Below are 22,691 nucleotides of genomic sequence, written 5' to 3' on the forward strand. Positions count from 1 at the left end.
ATCACACAGTCACAGGTACACACTTAAACACACTTAAACACATCACACAGTCACAGGTACACACTTAAACACATCACACAGTCACAGGTACACACTTAAACACACTTAAATACATCACACAGTCACAGGTACACACTTAAACACACTTAAAGACACTTAAACACATCACACAGTCACAGGTACACACTTAAACACACTTAAACACATCACACAGTCACAGGTACACACTTAAACACACTTAAATACATCACACAGTCACAGGTACACACTTAAACACATCACACAGTCACAGGTACACACTTAAACACATCACACAGTCACAGGTACACACTTAAACACACTTAAATACATCACACAGTCACAGGTACACACTTAAACACATCAAACAGTCACAGGTACACACTTAAACACACTTAAACACATCACACAGTCACAGGTACACACTTAAACACACTTAAACACATCACACAGTCACAGGTACACACTTAAACACATCACACAGTCACAGGTACACACTTAAACACACTTAAATACATCACACAGTCACAGGTACACACTTAGACACACTTAAAGACACTTAAACACATCACACAGTCACAGGTACACACTTAAACACACTTAAACACACTTAAACACATCACACAGTCACAGGTACACACTTAAACACATCACACAGTCACAGGTACACACTTAAACACATCACACAGTCACAGGTACACACTTAAATACACTTAAACACACTTAAACACATCACACAGTCACAGGTACACACTTAAACACATCACACAGTCACAGGTACACACTTAAACACATCACACAGTCACAGGTACACACTTAAACACACTTAAATACATCACACAGTCACAGGTACACACTTAAACACATCACAAAGTCACAGGTACACACTTAAACACACTTAAACACATCACACAGTCACAGGTACACACTTAAACACACTTAAATACATCACACAGTCACAGGTACACACTTAAACACATCACACAGTCACAGGTACACACTTAAACACATCACACAGTCACAGGTACACACTTAAACACACTTAAATACATCACACAGTCACAGGTACACACTTAAACACACTTAAACACATCAAACAGTCACAGGTACACACTTAAATACACTTAAACACATCACACAGTCACAGGTACACACTTAAACACATTTAAACACATCACACAGTCACAGGTACACACTTAAACACATCACACAGTCACAGGTACACACTTAAAGACACTTAAACACATCACACAGTCACAGGTACACACTTAAACACACTTAAATACATCACACAGTCACAGGTACACACTTAAAGACATCACACAGTCACAGGTACACACTTAAAGACACTTAAACACATCACACAGTCACAGGTACACACTTAAACACACTTAAATACATCACACAGTCACAGGTACACACTTAAACACATCACACAGTCACAGGTACACACTTAAACACACTTAAACACATCACACAGTCACAGGTACACACTTAAACACACTTAAATACATCACACAGTCACAGGTACACACTTAAACACATCACACAGTCACAGGTACACACTTAAACACACTTAAACACATCACACAGTCACAGGTACACACTTAAACACATCACACAGTCACAGGTACACACTTAAACACACTTAAACACACTTAAACACATCACACAGTCACAGGTACACACTTAAACACATCACACAGTCACAGGTACACACTTAAACACACTTAAACACATCACACAGTCACAGGTACACACTTAAACACACTTAAATACATCACACAGTCACAGGTACACACTTAAACACATCACACAGTCACAGGTACACACTTAAAGACACTTAAACACATCACACAGTCACAGGTACACACTTAAACACACTTAAACACATCACACAGTCACAGGTACACACTTAAACACACTTAAATACATCACACAGTCACAGGTACACACTTAAACACATCACACAGTCACAGGTACACACTTAAACACATCACACAGTCACAGGTACACACTTAAACACACTTAAATACATCACACAGTCACAGGTACACACTTAAACACACTTAAACACATCAAACAGTCACAGGTACACACTTAAACACACTTAAACACATCACACAGTCACAGGTACACACTTAAACACATTTAAACACATCACACAGTCACAGGTACACACTTAAACACATCACACAGTCACAGGTACACACTTAAACACACTTAAATACATCACACAGTCACAGGTACACACTTAAACACACTTAAACACATCACACAGTCACAGGTACACACTTAAACACACTTAAATACATCACACAGTCACAGGTACACACTTAAAGACATCACACAGTCACAGGTACACACTTAAAGACACTTAAACACATCACACAGTCACAGGTACACACTTAAACACACTTAAATACATCACACAGTCACAGGTACACACTTAAACACATCACACAGTCACAGGTACACACTTAAACACACTTAAACACATCACACAGTCACAGGTACACACTTAAACACACTTAAATACATCACACAGTCACAGGTACACACTTAAACACATCACACAGTCACAGGTACACACTTAAACACACTTAAATACATCACACAGTCACAGGTACACACTTAAACACACTTAAACACATCAAACAGTCACAGGTACACACTTAAACACACTTAAACACATCACACAGTCACAGGTACACACTTAAACACATTTAAACACATCACACAGTCACAGGTACACACTTAAACACATCACACAGTCACAGGTACACACTTAAAGACACTTAAACACATCACACAGTCACAGGTACACACTTAAACACACTTAAATACATCACACAGTCACAGGTACACACTTAAAGACATCACACAGTCACAGGTACACACTTAAAGACACTTAAACACATCACACAGTCACAGGTACACACTTAAACACACTTAAATACATCACACAGTCACAGGTACACACTTAAACACATCACACAGTCACAGGTACACACTTAAACACACTTAAACACATCACACAGTCACAGGTACACACTTAAACACATCACACAGTCACAGGTACACACTTAAACACACTTAAACACATCACACAGTCACAGGTACACACTTAAACACATCACACAGTCACAGGTACACACTTAAACACACTTAAACACATCACACAGTCACAGGTACACACTTAAACACACTTAAATACATCACACAGTCACAGGTACACACTTAAACACATCACACAGTCACAGGTACACACTTAAACACACTTAAACACATCACACAGTCACAGGTACACACTTAAACACACTTAAACACATCACACAGTCACAGGTACACACTTAAACACACTTAAATACATCACACAGTCACAGGTACACACTTAAACACATCACACAGTCACAGGTACACACTTAAACACATCACACAGTCACAGGTACACACTTAAACACACTTAAATACATCACACAGTCACAGGTACACACTTAAACACACTTAAACACATCAAACAGTCACAGGTACACACTTAAACACACTTAAACACATCACACAGTCACAGGTACACACTTAAACACATTTAAACACATCACACAGTCACAGGTACACACTTAAACACATCACACAGTCACAGGTACACACTTAAAGACACTTAAACACATCACACAGTCACAGGTACACACTTAAACACACTTAAATACATCACACAGTCACAGGTACACACTTAAAGACATCACACAGTCACAGGTACACACTTAAAGACACTTAAACACATCACACAGTCACAGGTACACACTTAAACACACTTAAATACATCACACAGTCACAGGTACACACTTAAACACATCACACAGTCACAGGTACACACTTAAACACACTTAAACACATCACACAGTCACAGGTACACACTTAAACACACTTAAATACATCACACAGTCACAGGTACACACTTAAACACACTTAAAGACATCACACAGTCACAGGTACACACTTAAAGACACTTAAACACATCACACAGTCACAGGTACACACTTAAACACACTTAAATACATCACACAGTCACAGGTACACACTTAAACACATCACACAGTCACAGGTACACACTTAAACACACTTAAACACATCACACAGTCACAGGTACACACTTAAACACACTTAAACACATCACACAGTCACAGGTACACACTTAAACACACTTAAACACATCACACAGTCACAGGTACACACTTAAACACACTTAAATACATCACACAGTCACAGGTACACACTTAAACACATCACACAGTCACAGGTACACACTTAAACACATCACACAGTCACAGGTACACACTTAAACACACTTAAATACATCACACAGTCACAGGTACACACTTAAACACACTTAAACACATCAAACAGTCACAGGTACACACTTAAACACACTTAAACACATCACACAGTCACAGGTACACACTTAAACACATTTAAACACATCACACAGTCACAGGTACACACTTAAACACATCACACAGTCACAGGTACACACTTAAAGACACTTAAACACATCACACAGTCACAGGTACACACTTAAACACACTTAAATACATCACACAGTCACAGGTACACACTTAAAGACATCACACAGTCACAGGTACACACTTAAAGACACTTAAACACATCACACAGTCACAGGTACACACTTAAACACACTTAAATACATCACACAGTCACAGGTACACACTTAAACACATCACACAGTCACAGGTACACACTTAAACACACTTAAATACATCACACAGTCACAGGTACACACTTAAACACACTTAAACACATCACACAGTCACAGGTACACACTTAAACACACTTAAATACATCACACAGTCACAGGTACACACTTAAACACATCACACAGTCACAGGTACACACTTAAACACATCACACAGTCACAGGTACACACTTAAACACACTTAAATACATCACACAGTCACAGGTACACACTTAAACACACTTAAACACATCAAACAGTCACAGGTACACACTTAAACACACTTAAACACATCACACAGTCACAGGTACACACTTAAACACACTTAAATACATCACACAGTCACAGGTACACACTTAAACACATCAAACAGTCACAGGTACACACTTAAACACACTTAAACACATCACACAGTCACAGGTACACACTTAAACACATTTAAACACATCACACAGTCACAGGTACACACTTAAACACATCACACAGTCACAGGTACACACTTAAAGACACTTAAACACATCACACAGTCACAGGTACACACTTAAACACACTTAAATACATCACACAGTCACAGGTACACACTTAAAGACATCACACAGTCACAGGTACACACTTAAAGACATCACACAGTCACAGGTACACACTTAAACACACTTAAACACATCACACAGTCACAGGTACACACTTAAACACATTTAAACACATCACACAGTCACAGGTACACACTTAAACACATCACACAGTCACAGGTACACACTTAAAGACACTTAAACACATCACACAGTCACAGGTACACACTTAAACACACTTAAATACATCACACAGTCACAGGTACACACTTAAAGACATCACACAGTCACAGGTACACACTTAAACACATCACACAGTCACAGGTACACACTTAAAGACACTTAAACACATCACACAGTCACAGGTACACACTTAAACACACTTAAATACATCACACAGTCACAGGTACACACTTAAAGACATCACACAGTCACAGGTACACACTTAAAGACACTTAAACACATCACACAGTCACAGGTACACACTTAAACACACTTAAATACATCACACAGTCACAGGTACACACTTAAACACATCACACAGTCACAGGTACACACTTAAACACACTTAAACACATCACACAGTCACAGGTACACACTTAAACACACTTAAATACATCACACAGTCACAGGTACACACTTAAACACATCACACAGTCACAGGTACACACTTAAACACACTTAAATACATCACACAGTCACAGGTACACACTTAAACACACTTAAACACATCAAACAGTCACAGGTACACACTTAAACACACTTAAACACATCACACAGTCACAGGTACACACTTAAACACACTTAAATACATCACACAGTCACAGGTACACACTTAAACACATCAAACAGTCACAGGTACACACTTAAACACACTTAAACACATCACACAGTCACAGGTACACACTTAAACACATTTAAACACATCACACAGTCACAGGTACACACTTAAACACATCACACAGTCACAGGTACACACTTAAAGACACTTAAACACATCACACAGTCACAGGTACACACTTAAACACACTTAAATACATCACACAGTCACAGGTACACACTTAAAGACATCACACAGTCACAGGTACACACTTAAAGACACTTAAACACATCACACAGTCACAGGTACACACTTAAACACACTTAAATACATCACACAGTCACAGGTACACACTTAAACACATCACACAGTCACAGGTACACACTTAAACACATTTAAACACATCACACAGTCACAGGTACACACTTAAACACATCACACAGTCACAGGTACACACTTAAAGACACTTAAACACATCACACAGTCACAGGTACACACTTAAACACACTTAAATACATCACACAGTCACAGGTACACACTTAAAGACATCACACAGTCACAGGTACACACTTAAACACATCACACAGTCACAGGTACACACTTAAAGACACTTAAACACATCACACAGTCACAGGTACACACTTAAACACACTTAAATACATCACACAGTCACAGGTACACACTTAAAGACATCACACAGTCACAGGTACACACTTAAAGACACTTAAACACATCACACAGTCACAGGTACACACTTAAACACACTTAAATACATCACACAGTCACAGGTACACACTTAAACACATCACACAGTCACAGGTACACACTTAAACACACTTAAACACATCACACAGTCACAGGTACACACTTAAACACACTTAAATACATCACACAGTCACAGGTACACACTTAAACACATCACACAGTCACAGGTACACACTTAAACACACTTAAATACATCACACAGTCACAGGTACACACTTAAACACACTTAAACACATCAAACAGTCACAGGTACACACTTAAACACACTTAAACACATCACACAGTCACAGGTACACACTTAAACACACTTAAATACATCACACAGTCACAGGTACACACTTAAACACATCACACAGTCACAGGTACACACTTAAACACACTTAAATACATCACACAGTCACAGGTACACACTTAAATACATCACACAGTCACAGGTACACACTTAAACACATCAAACAGTCACAGGTACACACTTAAACACACTTAAACACATCACACAGTCACAGGTACACACTTAAACACACTTAAATACATCACACAGTCACAGGTACACACTTAAACACATCACACAGTCACAGGTACACACTTAAACACATCACACAGTCACAGGTACACACTTAAACACACTTAAACACATCACACAGTCACAGGTACACACTTAAACACATCACACAGTCACAGTTACACACTTAAACACACTTAAACACACTTTAAGACATTTAAACACACTTAAACACACTTAAACACACTTAAACACACTTAAACACAGTTTGAGTTCATTCAGAAAATGCTCCTTCTCTAAATGAGGTTACTCCATCATCAGGCACAAACTTAGTTTGTACAAATATATCAGTGGCCCAGTTTCAATGTAGGCTTAAAATAGCTATAATCAATATTTCAAATCAATATTTTTTTTTTTAACAATGGATGAGCTGTCAGTGTGTAATGTGTTGGTCGTGGCTCATATTGATACATTTACAGAGAATTATCAGTGACTCTGCAGCTCCTTTCAGCTTTATGGAGCTTTAAAGTGAGATTCAGCTCATTGTTTGGCTGTCCGGCTGCAAAAGCCACTTTTTGGTAGATTTTGATTTGACAGTTTGATGCATTGTATTAAAATATATGTCCAGGGGGGGGGGGGGTTCAAACCCAAAATCCATCCCTTACAAAGGCCTCAAAAGAGCCATGAAGCACAGAGTTCACAGCTTCAAGCCTTTACTGCAGTGTGGGTCAAAATCTAATACACTGATTGTCATGACATTTACTGAGTGCATTCATTCTCCTCAGAGGATAAACTCTCTTATTCAGGACTCCCAGTGATACTCCCCTTTCCTCCATCGCAACCTTCAGGCCCCAAAATGTCAACTCATATCTCATAATGTAATTCTCATGACATTTGAAGACATTTATACACCCAGGGGTTTAAACCTTTTGGATTTTAATCACTTTTTGACCTTAACGACCACATGTCCTTTTCTCTAAGGCCAACAACCCTCAAGAAATCTTTCCATTTTTTAGCCCCACTTTTGCATTGGGGGTTGCACCCTCTAAGATCTACTAGATATTGCAGCTTTAGACTTTTAGCCTTGTGAAAACTGAGTTTGGAACAATTTTGCATGCAGATTTGTTTTGCAGTGCCACTCAAGTAGATTTAAAATTGATTTTAGTCCCAGTTTTTCTATTTATCTTAATATTTATACCCAAATATAACATATAACGTGCGCTAATTCTTCCTAATTTAATGCTACGACAGGTATTGTGAAGTTTAACGAGGTGTATCTCGGAGAAGGCGGATACGAGGCGTCTGAGTTCCAGGACCGCGGGAGCCCACATGGTGGAGGAGTCGGTGGAGGTCCTATGTCTCTGGATCAGTACATCGGCAACACCAGAGAGGCTTTGGGAGTGGACAGCCACTACAGCAGGTAGTGCTTTTTATTTATGATTTCATCTGATTTGATTCTGTTATAATCAACATACACATCAAATATCCACAGAGGAAACACTCAAGAACGGATCAGGACTTGAACATGAGAAAAAATATCAAGTCTACTACACTCTACTTAACCCTATATGCAATGTTTAACCTTTTTAATCATTCGTTCTTTACTTAAATTGGATTTTTATTGTTAAAAAATCATAGAACAATCTTTTTTCATGCAATCTGTAAGCAGACTTAGAAAGACCATAGTGATAGAAATTACATGCAATTCTTGCTTTTTATCATAGCCATACAAAATGTTTTCTTGCAACTAATATTAAGGAACTTTCTTTTCTGTATTTACACATTTTAGACAGATATTAGACTTCAGAATAGTTTTGAATCATAGAGTTACCAGGTTACTTTTAATTAATGGTGTGCCTGGTAACCTACAGGTTAAGACGTCTGCAGTTCAAATCCTGCAGCAGACACTTGTTGCATGTTGTTCCCTTCTTTTCCTTAACTTAAAAAAGAGACCATGTTCAAACCCAAAACCAGCGTGAACTGAAGTCCTGCTGGTTACTGTAGAAATGTTGAAATAAATAAAGTAGGGAGTTAGCTGTAATGCACCAATGTCACTTTTCCACTTATACAGATTCCATGATACTTCATTGCCAAATTAATCTATTTTTGAGTAAAATTGAAGAAGTTGAGAAGAAGCTTCTTCCTTGTGTGGAAATAAGCAAAAACCGGATCTGACTTTGTAGAAAATAATCAGCGATCCCTTACTTCAGACTTGGATCTCATCAGGATCGGTTAGCGGTGCATCTTTACAGGTTTTATCTTTGCAAAACATGACATATTACACATTATCTTCTCGCTCTTTTTGAGAAAAAACAAACAGTTCAAGAAAAAAGCACAATTAAAAAATGTAAAAACATGCTACAAACGTTAAGCTGTCTTTACTGTCGCAACAATAAAGACATAAAATGTCTCAAAAGCCACTTATTCCACATAATATAATATAATAATTACTGAAATGTTCTACTTCATCACTCGACTTCTTTCTAGTTTCCAGCGTGGTTTTATAAATATCGATGTCGGTATGTCAACTGGTCCGTCACTTTAATCCAAACTGAAAAAATCTCTACAACTATTGGATGGATTGTCATAAAAGTTCGCACAGACATTTATGGCGTCCAGGGGTTGGATGTTATTGAGTTTCGTGGTCCTCTGACATTTCCTCTTGTGTCACCATGAGGTTAACATTTGTGGTTTTGAGTGAAATGTCTCAACAACTATTCATGTCAACATTCATGTCCCCCTCGGGATGAACTGTAGTCACTTTACTGATCACTTAATTTATCATTTAGCATCATCATCATGCTAAAATTTCAATTTATAAAGTACTTAAAACTAGTAAAGTCACACACACAGAGCTGCTAGCACGGCCCTAGACTCTTAATATTGTTATTTGTCCGTCTTCACACATCAAAGCTCGAGGGAGAAAGTGGGTAAAATAAGACGAAGGAGCCGCACGCCGTTTGTCATCTGTCTTCCTCTTCTCCAACTCTATCCTGCCATATTTCCTTATCCTCAATTATCCTGCCCACAACTTCAGGCCTTGGTTGGCTCAACTCAACTACTCTGTAAATTACTACCATGTGTGGTGTCAGCAAATGTTCCCCCACACAAACTGCGCCTCAACTTTCTGTGAAAACCACTGCAGCGAGGTCACTGTAGCCAGCAGCGATTCATTACCTCTGTCCTGGTGTGTGTGTGTGTGTGTGTGTGTGTGTGTGTGTGTGTGTGTGTGTGTGTGTGTGTGTGTGTGTGTGTGTGTTTTAAAGCTGTGGCGAGCTTGGTGTCTCCGTCCATTAAAGCACGTCAGTTTATGTGTGTGATTATTATGAATCCATCTCATCCACAACTTGGGAAGTATTTGCACACAGGCAACATTAAAATGCTTTTCCAACCCACTGGTAACGTTTTACAACCTCCTAACATGTATCCAGGCAGCAGAAACAGCTATTTAAGAGATCAAATCTCCCTGAGCGTGTGAAATGTGCAGCCAGAGGATTCCATAAAAAGTAATGGTGTTTGCTAATGGCAAACAAAAACTCTGTGAGCCGTCAGTACAGTACAACAAGGCCCGAGTCCTCTGATTAATCGCTGCTGATTTCTTCCTTCTGTGTGAAAACACTTGTTATTCTTGTAGAGAGGTGTTAGTGCCGGTGTTGAGTTGCCAAAAAAACTGCAAGGTTGAATTATTTCATAAAGAAAATCCTTATTGTTTGCATCCGGTTTTGTCCACACACATTTAAAAAAAGAGTTGATCTATCTTTAACTTTTGGCAGAAGCAACACATTCATCTTCTTATAAATGAAAACATTTTAATTCACAAGAGATTAACCCTCCTGTTGTCCTGGAGTCAAGGAAGGAAGGGAAGAAGGAAGGGAGGAAATAGGAAGGAAAGGAGGGAGGAAGGAAGGAAGGGAGGAAGAAGGAAGGGAAGAAGAAGGAAGGAAAGGAGGGAGGGAGGGAGGGAGGGAGGGAGGAAGGAGGGAAGGAAGGAAGGAAGGAAGGAAGAAAAGGAGGAAAGAAGGACAGAGGAAAGAAAGGAGGAAGGGAGGGAGGAAGGAAGGTAGGACGGAGGGAGGAAAAAAGGAAAGAAGGAGGGAGGTAGGAAGGAAGGAAGAAAGGAATGAAGGGAGGAAGGAAAGGAGGGAGGGAGAAAGGAAGAAAGAAAGGAAGGAAGGAGGGAAGGACAGAATGAGGGAGGGAGGACAGAAGTAAAGGAAGAAAGGGGGATGGAGGGAAAGAAGGGAGGGAGGAAAGATAGAAGGAGGAAGGGAGGAAAGAAGGAACAGTCAAAACAGACAGGGTCAATTTGAACCAGGAGGACGACACGAAGTTCTTCTGGTATTTCCAGATATTTACCAGATGACCAGTGCACTTCACACACTAGACAAATTGTAAATGTGCCAGTTTACCTATAATGCCTTATTTTCATCTGCAGTCCCTGGTGAGGTATAATGACAGCTATAAAAGACACATAGAAACATTCACTTTGTCCGAAATCATGCTTTTTTTAGACACACTGAGCTGTAATTATTACTTCCTTAGAGCCTCCTTGCCAGCCGTAACCATGGTAACCTGTGCCAACCATAAAGTCTGAACTAATTTTAAAAATATAGTATACCTAACATAAAAAACTGAAATCGCTTTGCGCCATTGTCTTTCATACTGTTTTTATCATCACTCATGCATTGCATTGAGGGATATTTAAGCCGCCCTAGTGTCCAGTGTTTGCATACTTTAATATTTCCCCGGAAGAGTATGCACTACTCATACTATTGGTTTCATACTACGGTTTTGGACATACTAAAAAAGATCTCACATACTGTTTTAGCGCACTAAACAGCATCTTAGTGTTAGTGTTGAGTTTCTGGTGCAGCAAGAAGTAGGCTACTTTACATATAGGAACACATAAAATACTTTAAAACAAGGACAATACATAAAACAAAGCACAATTCAGGTAATTTGCATTTGCTTGATTGTCTTTTAACCATGATTTTATAATACTTCTAAATGAACGAAGTTTCTTTATTTAACAGTGAATTAAAGCTGTTAATGACTTCCTGTTCCTGTCTATGTTGCAGAGTTGGCTCCAGCAGTGAGACGGAGAGTGAAGCAGGAGATCTGTTGGAGCAACAGTTCGAGGAGCTGAACAATAAACTCACCTCAGCCACCGACCCAACAGGCTACCTCCGCATGGTGTCCAGGAACAACCTCTTCAACAGGTCAGATTTGGGTTTTTGAGGTTTGATTCGTTTTCAGTCGCACTAGCTGCATCACTTTAATGGTGGTCAGTTTGTCGGTTGGTCCACCACTTTGGGACAAACTGAAATATCTCAACAATTATTCAATGGATTAACATGAAACTTTGTACAGACATTCATGGTTCCTAGAGGATACTTCTTATTGATTTTGGTGATCCTCTGATGTTTGGTGTTGTGCCACCATGAGATTTAAATTTGTGGTTTTGAGTGCGATATCTCAACTACAATTGAATGGTGTGCAATAAGATTTGGCACAAACATTCATGCCCCAATGAGGATGAATTTTAATAACCATGGTAATTCCCAGACTTTTCATCTAGTGCTTGCAAAACTAATAACATTTCCATAAGCCTCAATTGTACTTTGGGTTTAGTGCTGCTTAAGTGTTAGCATACTAACTCATTGAAGTAAGATGGTTAACATACCTTTCTCAACGTTAGCATTTGTAACATGTATAAAATATATATAAGAAATACATCAATTGATGAGTTTAAAGCACCACTGTACCTCAGTACAGCCTCACAGAGCTGCAAGGACAGTTGTACACTTTAAATATTCTTACTTTATCAATTTAAAACAGACTAAATGTGTGTATTTGTGTCTGTCTCGTGTTTTTTGGTCTTTAACAGAAGCTGTAGCAGTATGACCAGCCTCTACAGTGCAACAGTCTCTCCAGCGAAGGACAGTTTATCATCTCCTCCTTACCGGCCGAGTAACATCGGCAAACCTCCTCTACGAGCCCTTTATGACTTACTCATAGCACCGATGGAAGGGGTGAGTGCTGTATATGTGTTTCCTGGTAAAGACTGATACATGCATTGACTTTTTTGTTCTTTTTTTTTTTACCTTAAAGGATAGGTAAAAAAAATAGCAAGCTGCCTTTTTATATATATTTATTGCTGTTATCATTCCTTCTGTTCATCCTGGCCAATTCAAAGATAATTTCCTAACATGCCTTTTAATGTAAGTGATGGGGAACAACATCTAAAGTCCTCCTTGGGTGCAAAGATATATTTAAAAGTTAATCTGAAGCTTTATCCGTCTACTTCAAGTGGATTTTTTTAGTACCAGCTTACATTCCTGGTTGATTGCCTTGTAATGTGGACGCTGTATTTCCACTGTTAAGCTCACAATCGTAGTGACAAAACATAAACTTGTTGCCACCATGGTAAATTCCCAGGGTTGTAAAATCCTCACTGTGAGTATTACAAACTGTTGTGGAAGGTTTTGGTTTTCTAATAAGCCTTTAAATGCTTTAATCTGTTTCTCCAACTGGACTCCCTGGATCGTACATCATTGTCTCACTGGTTCTTTAAACAACAAGCCCTCACCAGCATGTTGATTGTTGAAATAACGGAGCTGTTTTCAGTCGGAATCCCTGCTAACTCAGACTCCTGAAGCCTCATATAAGCTTCAGATAAACTAATGAGGACTCCCATCACTTTCCATTAAAGCAGATTAATAAGGGATATTTTAAAGAGGAAGTATCATGCACATTTTCAGCTCTGTATTTATATTCTGGGGCTCTACTGGAATATATTTGCATGATTTCCAGTTAAAAACTCCTCATTTATCTTCTACTGGTCCTTTATGAAGCCCCTCAGTTCAGCCTCTGTCTGTAACAGGCCGTTTTAGCTCCTGTCTCTTTAAGACACCCCTCCTCCTCCTGATGAGCCCACTCTGCTCTGATTGGTTATCTTCAGGAAGCTTCGTCCAGCTCTGGAGGCTACGTAAACGAACTATAATAGCAGGATTTCACTTCTTCTCCTCCTTTACTCAAAACGTCAACTTTTCAAATACATCTGTACGTTGGAGCTTAATATGATCCCTAAAGAGCATTTTTTCATATGTTCATCTCAAGTTTTGGAACTTTTTGGAACTATAATACCATAAAAATCACACAAAAAATCACAAAAAGCAGGTTAAATGTCAGTATGAACAACTGGAATGATTACAGCAAGCAAAACTATGTTCATTTAGGCTCCTGTCCTTTAATCTTTTTGTAATATTTGCTCTACATTTCTCTCTCCAGGGCCTGATGCACAGCAGTGGACCTGTTGGCAGACACCGACAGCTCGTTTTAGTGCTGGAGGGAGAGTTGTACCTGATCCCGTTTGCCTTGCTCAAAGGCAGCTCCTCCAACGAATATCTGTATGAGAGGTTCAGTCTCATTTCTGTACCTTCTTTAGCCAGCCTGGGAGCAAATATCAAGGTAAGAGAGTCATATTTCTGCAAAGTAACTGTCATGAAACTATGAACACAGATATGTGATTGCCTGTTTCAACCCACAGCCTCATCCTCGCCGTGGAGGTCCTTTACTTTGCTCCGATGGAGGTTCGGTGGCGGCTGTGGTCGGAGCTCCGCGTCTCCCCCACAGTGTGATGGATCGCTGGCTGTGGGGTCCTTTACCTTCAGCCCAGGATGAGGCTCTTTGGCTGGGGGAGCAGCTGGGATGTCACCCCCTCACCGGAGCCAACGCCACTAAAGAGCGCGTCCTCTCCGCTCTGAGTCAGGCTGAGTGCATTCACTTTGCGACTCACATATCCTGGAAACTCGCCGCTTTGGTCCTCGCCCCCGGACAGGAGCACAGCGCGGGAGACGGGGCAGGAAGCAGACCCAAAGATAAGTCACCGTGCGGGGCGTCGATGTCAGGAGACACCGCTGACCAGGATGGAAGAGTCAAGAGTTCGTTTATGAAGAGTCGCGGCAGCCCGGAGAGACTCAGATCAGCTGATGAAATGAGCGAGGACGGCGAGAGAGCGTGTGAGGTGGAAAGTGTGTGCGACAGTCCGGCACTTCAAGACTTCCTCCTCACTGCTGCTGATATACTGGACCTGTGCTTGACGGTCAAACTCGTGGTTCTGAGGTACTTTCACACAGTAAAAACTCTATGGGCCTCACTCGTAGATTTTTGGGGCTTTTCCACTAAACAGTTCTAGCACTACTCGACTCAACTCTACTTGGTTTTTTTTGCGTTTCCATCAGGGAAAGTACCTGGTACCTGGTACTTTTTTAGTACCTACTCTGGTGAGGTTCCAAGCGAGCCGAGCCAATACTAAAATGTGACGTCAACAGACTGCCGGCCACTGATTGGTCAGAGAGTCACTGGAAGAGTCATGAGCCGTCCCACACAAGAATCAAACCCGGCATTTTTAAATACCGGCAACAGCATTACAGCGATTCGTTTCTCTTCTCTTGCTTTGTGTGTGACAGAAAGCCTCATACAGCAGCAAGTACACCATCGCCTCCATTAACTCCATTGTTTATGTGTTTGTGTTGCGTATAAAACAAAGTCACGGCAGTTTCGCGAAGCCGTGCTATGACGACCCCGCCCACGTTGAGGAGGAACTATAGTAATGGAAAAGGTTCCTGGTACCAAACCGAGTCGAGCCGAGTAGTGCTAGAATTGTATAGTGGAGAAGCGGCATTTGTTTGTGCCAAAGAGAAAATCCTAAATACAAGAAAATTGGTGAAAGCTGCAAGTTCTAGTAAATCTATTATAGACGTAATTTAACCCTCCTGTTGTCCTCGAATCAAGGAAGGAAGGGAGGAAGAAGGAAGGAAAGGTGGGAGGGAGGAAGGAGGGAAGGAAGGGAGGGAGGGAGGAAGGAAGGAGGGAAGGAAAGAAGGAAGGAAAGGAAGGAGGAAGGAATGAAGGAAAGGAAATACGGAAGGGAGGAAGGAAAGGAAGGAAGGACGGAGGAAAGAAAGAAGGTAGAAGGGAGGGAGGAAAGAAGGAAGGAGGAGGGAGTAAGGACAGACGGAAGGAAGGGAGGAAAGAAGGAACAGTAAAAACAGACGGGCTCAACGACGACACGAAGGTTAAGAGCAATTCTGTGCATACGAGTGTGTTTTACAGAATCCTTTCATGTCTGTAAAGATCCACTTGACCTCTGACCTCCGCTTCCTCTCAGGTTATACCCAGAGTCCAGCAGCAGGGTGACAGCCGACGGCGTGGTGGGTCTGACCCGAGCCTTCCTGGCTGCGGGGGTCCAGTGTGTGTGCGTGTCTCTGTGGCCTGTACCGATCGCTGCCTCCAAACTGTTCACACACACCTTCTACACAGCGCTGCTCAATGGGACCAAAGCCAGCGCCGCTCTGACTGAAGCCATGAAGTCGCTTCAGAGCAGCAAACACTTCTCACACCCGTCGAACTGGGCCGGTGAGGGAAAACACATAAAACTCTCAACTGTGTTTTACTGTGTCGTCATTTATTATGTTTATACAACAGCAGCAACTTATGAGAGTCCACAGGAGGAGTTATAGTTGTCGACTAATGCATTAATAAACTCTTATATCTGCTAACAAATACATTATAATGCACTACAAAGCATTTATTAACTATTTACATGCTGATTATAACTGCTAAATAGGCGATCTTTAAGTGTTACTCTTGAGCTGCACGGCTACATTCACATTTTTGTGCTGTATTAAAATGTAATTAAACTTTTCGAGGTGAGTTTGTGTCACATGTCGGTCTATCTGTAATTTGATTGGCTGTTTTCAAATCAATGCATACAACTTTTCAATTAACTGCAGTGAGCGATATGTAGTGCAAATGTTGATGTTATTCAGTTGCATAAAACCAAGCAGCATGAAAAAGTACAAAACTGTAATGATTAATTGATGAATAGATTAGTGTAAATAGATTAATTGCCAACTATTTTAATAATGGATTAATCATTTTGAGTCATTCTTTAGGAAAAATTTCTAAATTCTCTAATTTCGGCTTCTCAAATATGAATATTTTCTGGTTTCTTTAGTTTTATGGCAAGGCAGCTTTATTTATATAGCGCATTTCATACACAATGGCAGCTCAATGTGCTTTACATAAAATAAACATTTAACAGTAAGAATTGGAAACAAAAAACATGCCCCCACTAATAATAAAAAATAAAATAAAAACAAAGTACAGAAAAATAGAATGACGGAGTAAAGTAAATAAATAAAGTTGAATATCTATCTAAATATGGCCCGTTGGTCAATATAAAAGAAGATGACACCTTGGGCTTTGGGAAACATTTTCTGACATTTGTAGACCAAATAATTAATTGGTTAATCAAGAAAATAACCAACAGATTAATTGGTAATGAAAATTATTAGTTGTAGCCCTAAAAAGATGTCATGTGGACCTCAAACAAGGATAAAAAGCCAATTGGATCTCAAGATGATTGATTTTTCCCTAAATGTTTTGGGGCCACATCTTTCTGTACCATTATTGTATTTTTTTGTTTGATGTGTTTTATAATATTTTACTGTTGTATACTGAGGCTCCTTAATCCCAGAAAACAAATAATTCAATCAACTTTTCCTCCATTTCTTCTTTTTTGCTGAAGAGGATCCATTCATAGCTGAACTAAACAGGCCTGTTTTTAAATCACAACATGCAGAAATCTAAAAAAAAACCCCAAAAAAGTCCTTATCTAGTGTTTAACCTTTGTGTCGTCCTCCTGGGTCAAATTGACCCCGTCTGTTTTGACTGTTCCTTCTTTCCTCCCTTCCTTCCTTCCTTCTGTCCTTCCTCCCTCCCTCCTTCTCTTTTTCTTTCCTTCCTTCCTTCTTTCTTTCCTCCATCCCCCTTTCTTCCTTCCTTCTGTCCTTCCTTCCTTCCCCTCCTTCCTTCCTTCCTTCTTTCCTTCCTTCCTCCCTTCCTCTTTTCCTTCCTCCATCCCCCTTTCTTCCTTCCTTCTATCCTTCCTTCCTTCCTTCCTTCTTTCCTTCCTTCCTCCCTTCCTTCCTTCCTCCTTTCCTTCCTTCCTTCTTCATTCCTCCTTCCTCCCTTCCTTTCCTTCTTTCCTCCCTCCTTTCCTTCCTTTTTCCTCCCTCCCTTCCTTCCTTCCTCCTTTCCTTCCTTCCTCCCTCCTTTCCTTCCTTCTTCATCCCTTCCATCCATCCTTCCTCCCTCCCTTCCCCCCTTCCTTCCTTGACTCGAGGACAACAGGAGGGTTAAAAGCCTGTGTGTGTTTTCCTTGCAGGTTACATGCTGATTGGCAGTGACGTGAAGCTGAACAGCCCGATGTCTCTGGTTGGTCAGGCGCTGGCAGAGATCCTGCAGTATCCGGACAGAGCCAGAGACGCTCTCAGAGTGCTGCTACACCTGGTGAGTCTCACTAATACAATCACTACTTCTGCAGAGAGCGAGACAAATTAAAGGAAAAAGCAACAGAAATTGGCTTATGATACACATCATTTTCATACTCATCTAACTATTCAGTGACCCCTCGTTCCTTATGGATGAAAGAGTCAACTCCCATCAGGATGGAAATGCTTCATCATAAGATAAAGCTGATCACTGAGAACTACTTTGTATTGATTTGCAGTGACTCTTCCCTCATAAATGGGGCAAGTTCACCCAAATCCTGTAATGCTTTTTCCTTTAATTTGTCACCTGTCTGTATGTGACTGTGTCTATATGAGCCTCGACAACAGCTACATTGATTAGTTCATCAGTTGATGGACAAAAACAACTATTATCACTATAATACTAACCTATTTTGATAATTGATTGATCGTTTTAGTGGTTTTTCAAGCAAAAATGTCAGATATTTGCTGCTTCCAGCTTCTTAATATGATGATTTTATGCTTTAATTTGTCATATATGATAGTAAACTGAATATATTTAGGTTTTGGACTGTTGGTTGAATAATAATAATGATGTTAAAACAGGCATTTCTCACTGTTTTCTAACATTTTAAAGACACATTACAATATTATTTATTGCTTGATCAAGAAAATCATTGACAGATTCATTGATAATGGAAATAATTATTGGTTGCTGCTCTATAGTCTGAATCCATCACAGTTTATTCAACATAAATGAACATAAATCCATAATTTAACTGTTAATACAGAATAAAAACATGATTTTATAAACATTGAAACACCTGCTATAACTTTTTCAGTGACTGCAGCTAAAGTTTTGCACCATTTTGCATTTTTAAATATACATTTTTAATATTAATCAATGTCACCTTTCCTAAATATTGAATATATCTCCATGTCATCGTCGTCCAGCAGCTTCATGATTTACAGTCACACTAAATTGCTTTTTTTCCCCCCAGCGAGTGTCCTTCCTTCTCCTCTTCTGCTGCTTTTGATGCATCACTTTTCCTCCGTCTGCTGACAAAAATTACACTTTTAAATCAATACAAATGTGCTACAGCGCAAACTGAGCTCCATCAATCACCTCTCCATCAGAGCGTGTTGCTAAATGTTCCAGACTGAAATGTTATAGATGGTAGCTCAGTGTGCATCAGGAAATCTTATAGTGTTTTAGACTAATGGCAAAAACTGCTTTTTTGTCCTCTATGTGCCTCTTTCTTTCTTATTATTTATAATTTAACCCTCCTGTCGTCCTCCCGGGTCAAATTGACCCCATCTCTTTTGACTGTTCCTTCTTTCCTTCCTTCCTCCCTCTTTCTTTAATTTTTTCTTCATTCTTCCCCTCATTCCCTCTTTCTTTGCTCCCTCCTTCTTCCATACTTATTTCCTCACTTCCTTCCTTCCTCCTCTCCTTACTTCCTTCCTCTTTTCCTCCCTCCTTACTCTTTTCCTTCCTTCCTTACTTCCTTACTCATTTCTTCCTTCCTTCTTTCCTCCCTTCCTTCCTCCTGTCCTTCCTTCCCCCTTTCCTTCCTCCCTTCCTTATTTCCTCACTTCCTTCCTTCCTTCCTTTCTCTTTTCCTCCCTACCTCCTTACTCCTTTCCTTCCTTCCTTCTTTCCTCACTCCTTCCTTCCTTCCTTCCTTCCTCTTTTCCTCCCTCCCTCCCTCCTTACTCCTTTCCTTCCTTCCTTCCTTCCTTCCTTCCTTCCTTCCTTCCTTCCGTCCTTCCTTCCTTCCTTCCTTCCTTCCATCCTTCCTTCCTCCTTTCCTTCCTTCCTCTTTTCCTTCCTCCCTTCCTTCTTTCCTCACTTCCTTCCTTCCTCACTCACTTCCTTCCTTCCTTCCTTCCTTCCTTCCTTCCTTCCTTCCTTCCTTCCTCTTTTCCTCTTTTCCTCCCTCCCTCCCTCCTTAGTGCTTTCCTTCCTTCCTTCCTCACTCCTTCCTTTCTTCCTTCCTTCCTTCCTTCCTTCCTTCCTTCCTTCCTTCCTTCCTTCCTTCCTTCCTTCCTTCCTTCCTTCCTTGACCTGAGGACAACAGGAGGGTTAAATATGGACATGTTGCATATTTTCTCTTTTTAGAACAACAATCACCTTATTTAATGTGATATTTGTGCATTCAAGATTTGTAATGGATTATAAATATGAAGAATGTAGGTTTACTTTGAACAATACTGCTAAAAACTTGATTTTATTAGAGCATATTTATTCTAATGATGTCAAATAATACAACAGTAATGCAACTATAAACAATAAAGTCTGTGAGCTTCTACACAATCAACTACAGTCTCATAATCATTGCCAAATTCTGAGTAAAAACAACATTTTTAAGTTTATTGATCTTCATTATGTAAAACTCATGTCTAACCCTAATCCTGTCTATATGAATTGTATCTGTCCCCATAAATAAAGCATTATGATAATAATAATAATCAGTAAATAACACAGTTGAATCAGATAAAGTCCAATAAAGTAACTTTTTACTCAAGAAACAACCAAACTTTAATACACAAACATCACTGGGATTGCTTTAATAACATATATAAAACTAAATGTTAAAGCTCATTTTACTTGTAAGGATCAAGAGTATTTATATGTTAATTGATTAATTGGACTTAATTTTATTTATACAACTGCTTTTTATTTTATGTTTTAGTCTGTTTTACTCCTTTTTATTCTGTTTTTATTCCTGATTGTTTTCCACCTTTCATGTCTGGTTTCACTTCATCACATTTCCTCTTTTAAAGGAAATTTGTTTTATTTTTTCAATTTCCTCTTATATTTGTTTTCCTTTTTTTTTAATACCCCACCTCACATTTCTGGTTTTACTCACTTTATTTTATAGTGACTCTATTTTATAACAGTATTTACTTATTATATTTTTATTAATATTTTATTATCTGGGTATTCTTTACATTTTAACATTTTTATTCTACCTCTCGTGTTTTCTCACTGCAGATTAATGAGATGTTTTTACTGAGTCATGTATGAGTATTATGTATAAAATGTGCTATACAAATAAAGTCTGACTGATCAATTGATGACGAGATAGACCAACCAGCTTTAATTTGAAGCTTTAATTTAACACTGACTGGGATGCTTGTTTTCCACTGGGACTGACCAGGTTTTTAACTGGGGTTTCTTTCTCTTCTCTCCAGATTGAGAAGTCTCTGCAGAGGATTCAGAGCGGTCAGTGTAACCCGATGTACACATCACAACAGAGCGTAGAGAATAAGGTCAGGGTCTGAGTCTTTCTCTCTCTTTCATCTTCATAAAAATCAACCTTTAAGTCTCCTCCACTCACATCCCTGCATCCTCTCTCTCCTCCTCTCCTCAGGTCGGTGGGGTTCCCGGGTGGCAGGCCCTCCTCTCTGCTGTGGGTTTCCGGTTGGATTTCTCCGGTAGCGGTGCTGGTCTCCCCGCGGCGGTTTTCTTCCCCACGTCAGACCCTGGAGACCGGCTGCAGCAGTGCAGCACCACTCTACAGTCTCTGCTCGGTACCTCAGCTGTTCAATTATTCATCACATCTCTCCCGTCAGTCACAGTGACAGAATAACGACATGTTTTTGTCCCTGCAGGATCTGTGAGAAACAGGCGCTCCCATGAAACAGCATTTATTTAGTGTCAGAACGATGCTCGGTTTATTCAGGAAACATGTGCTCCCAAAAATCTCCCAGTAGAGTCCACTTATGAAATCTAGTTTCTAATGGATGCTCTGGTGTGACAAGTTAACAGCTGAGCTCCTCAATTCAGCTTGTATTAAAGGGTCAGACCTCATTCAGCTTGTATTAAAGGGTCAGACCTCTATAAAAATAACACATTAGCTTTGTCCCAACACCCACACTTTGAGTCTTGAGTACATAAGTTGGTGTGGGGGCGGCTGTGGCTCAGGAGGGAGATCAGGTC

General features: G+C 39.9%; 1 protein-coding gene across 1 annotated transcript in view; it reads left to right on the forward strand.

Annotated features, from left to right (window-relative positions):
• The window catches only part of ttc28 (tetratricopeptide repeat domain 28), a 218,907-nt gene that overhangs the window by 186,374 nt on the left and 9,842 nt on the right, over positions 1-22,691 (forward strand). The window contains exons 21-29 of the mRNA XM_062434493.1: positions 8,679-8,847; positions 12,506-12,646; positions 13,315-13,459; positions 14,718-14,897; positions 14,977-15,551; positions 16,600-16,847; positions 18,661-18,785; positions 21,944-22,021; positions 22,123-22,282. Of these exons, the coding sequence (XP_062290477.1) occupies positions 8,679-8,847; positions 12,506-12,646; positions 13,315-13,459; positions 14,718-14,897; positions 14,977-15,551; positions 16,600-16,847; positions 18,661-18,785; positions 21,944-22,021; positions 22,123-22,282 (1,821 nt within the window). The remainder of the gene's footprint in view (positions 1-8,678; positions 8,848-12,505; positions 12,647-13,314; positions 13,460-14,717; positions 14,898-14,976; positions 15,552-16,599; positions 16,848-18,660; positions 18,786-21,943; positions 22,022-22,122; positions 22,283-22,691) is intronic.

This window comes from Scomber scombrus, chromosome 15 (genome assembly GCF_963691925.1).
Source record: "Scomber scombrus chromosome 15, fScoSco1.1, whole genome shotgun sequence".
Classification (NCBI taxonomy): Eukaryota; Metazoa; Chordata; class Actinopteri; order Scombriformes; family Scombridae; genus Scomber; species Scomber scombrus.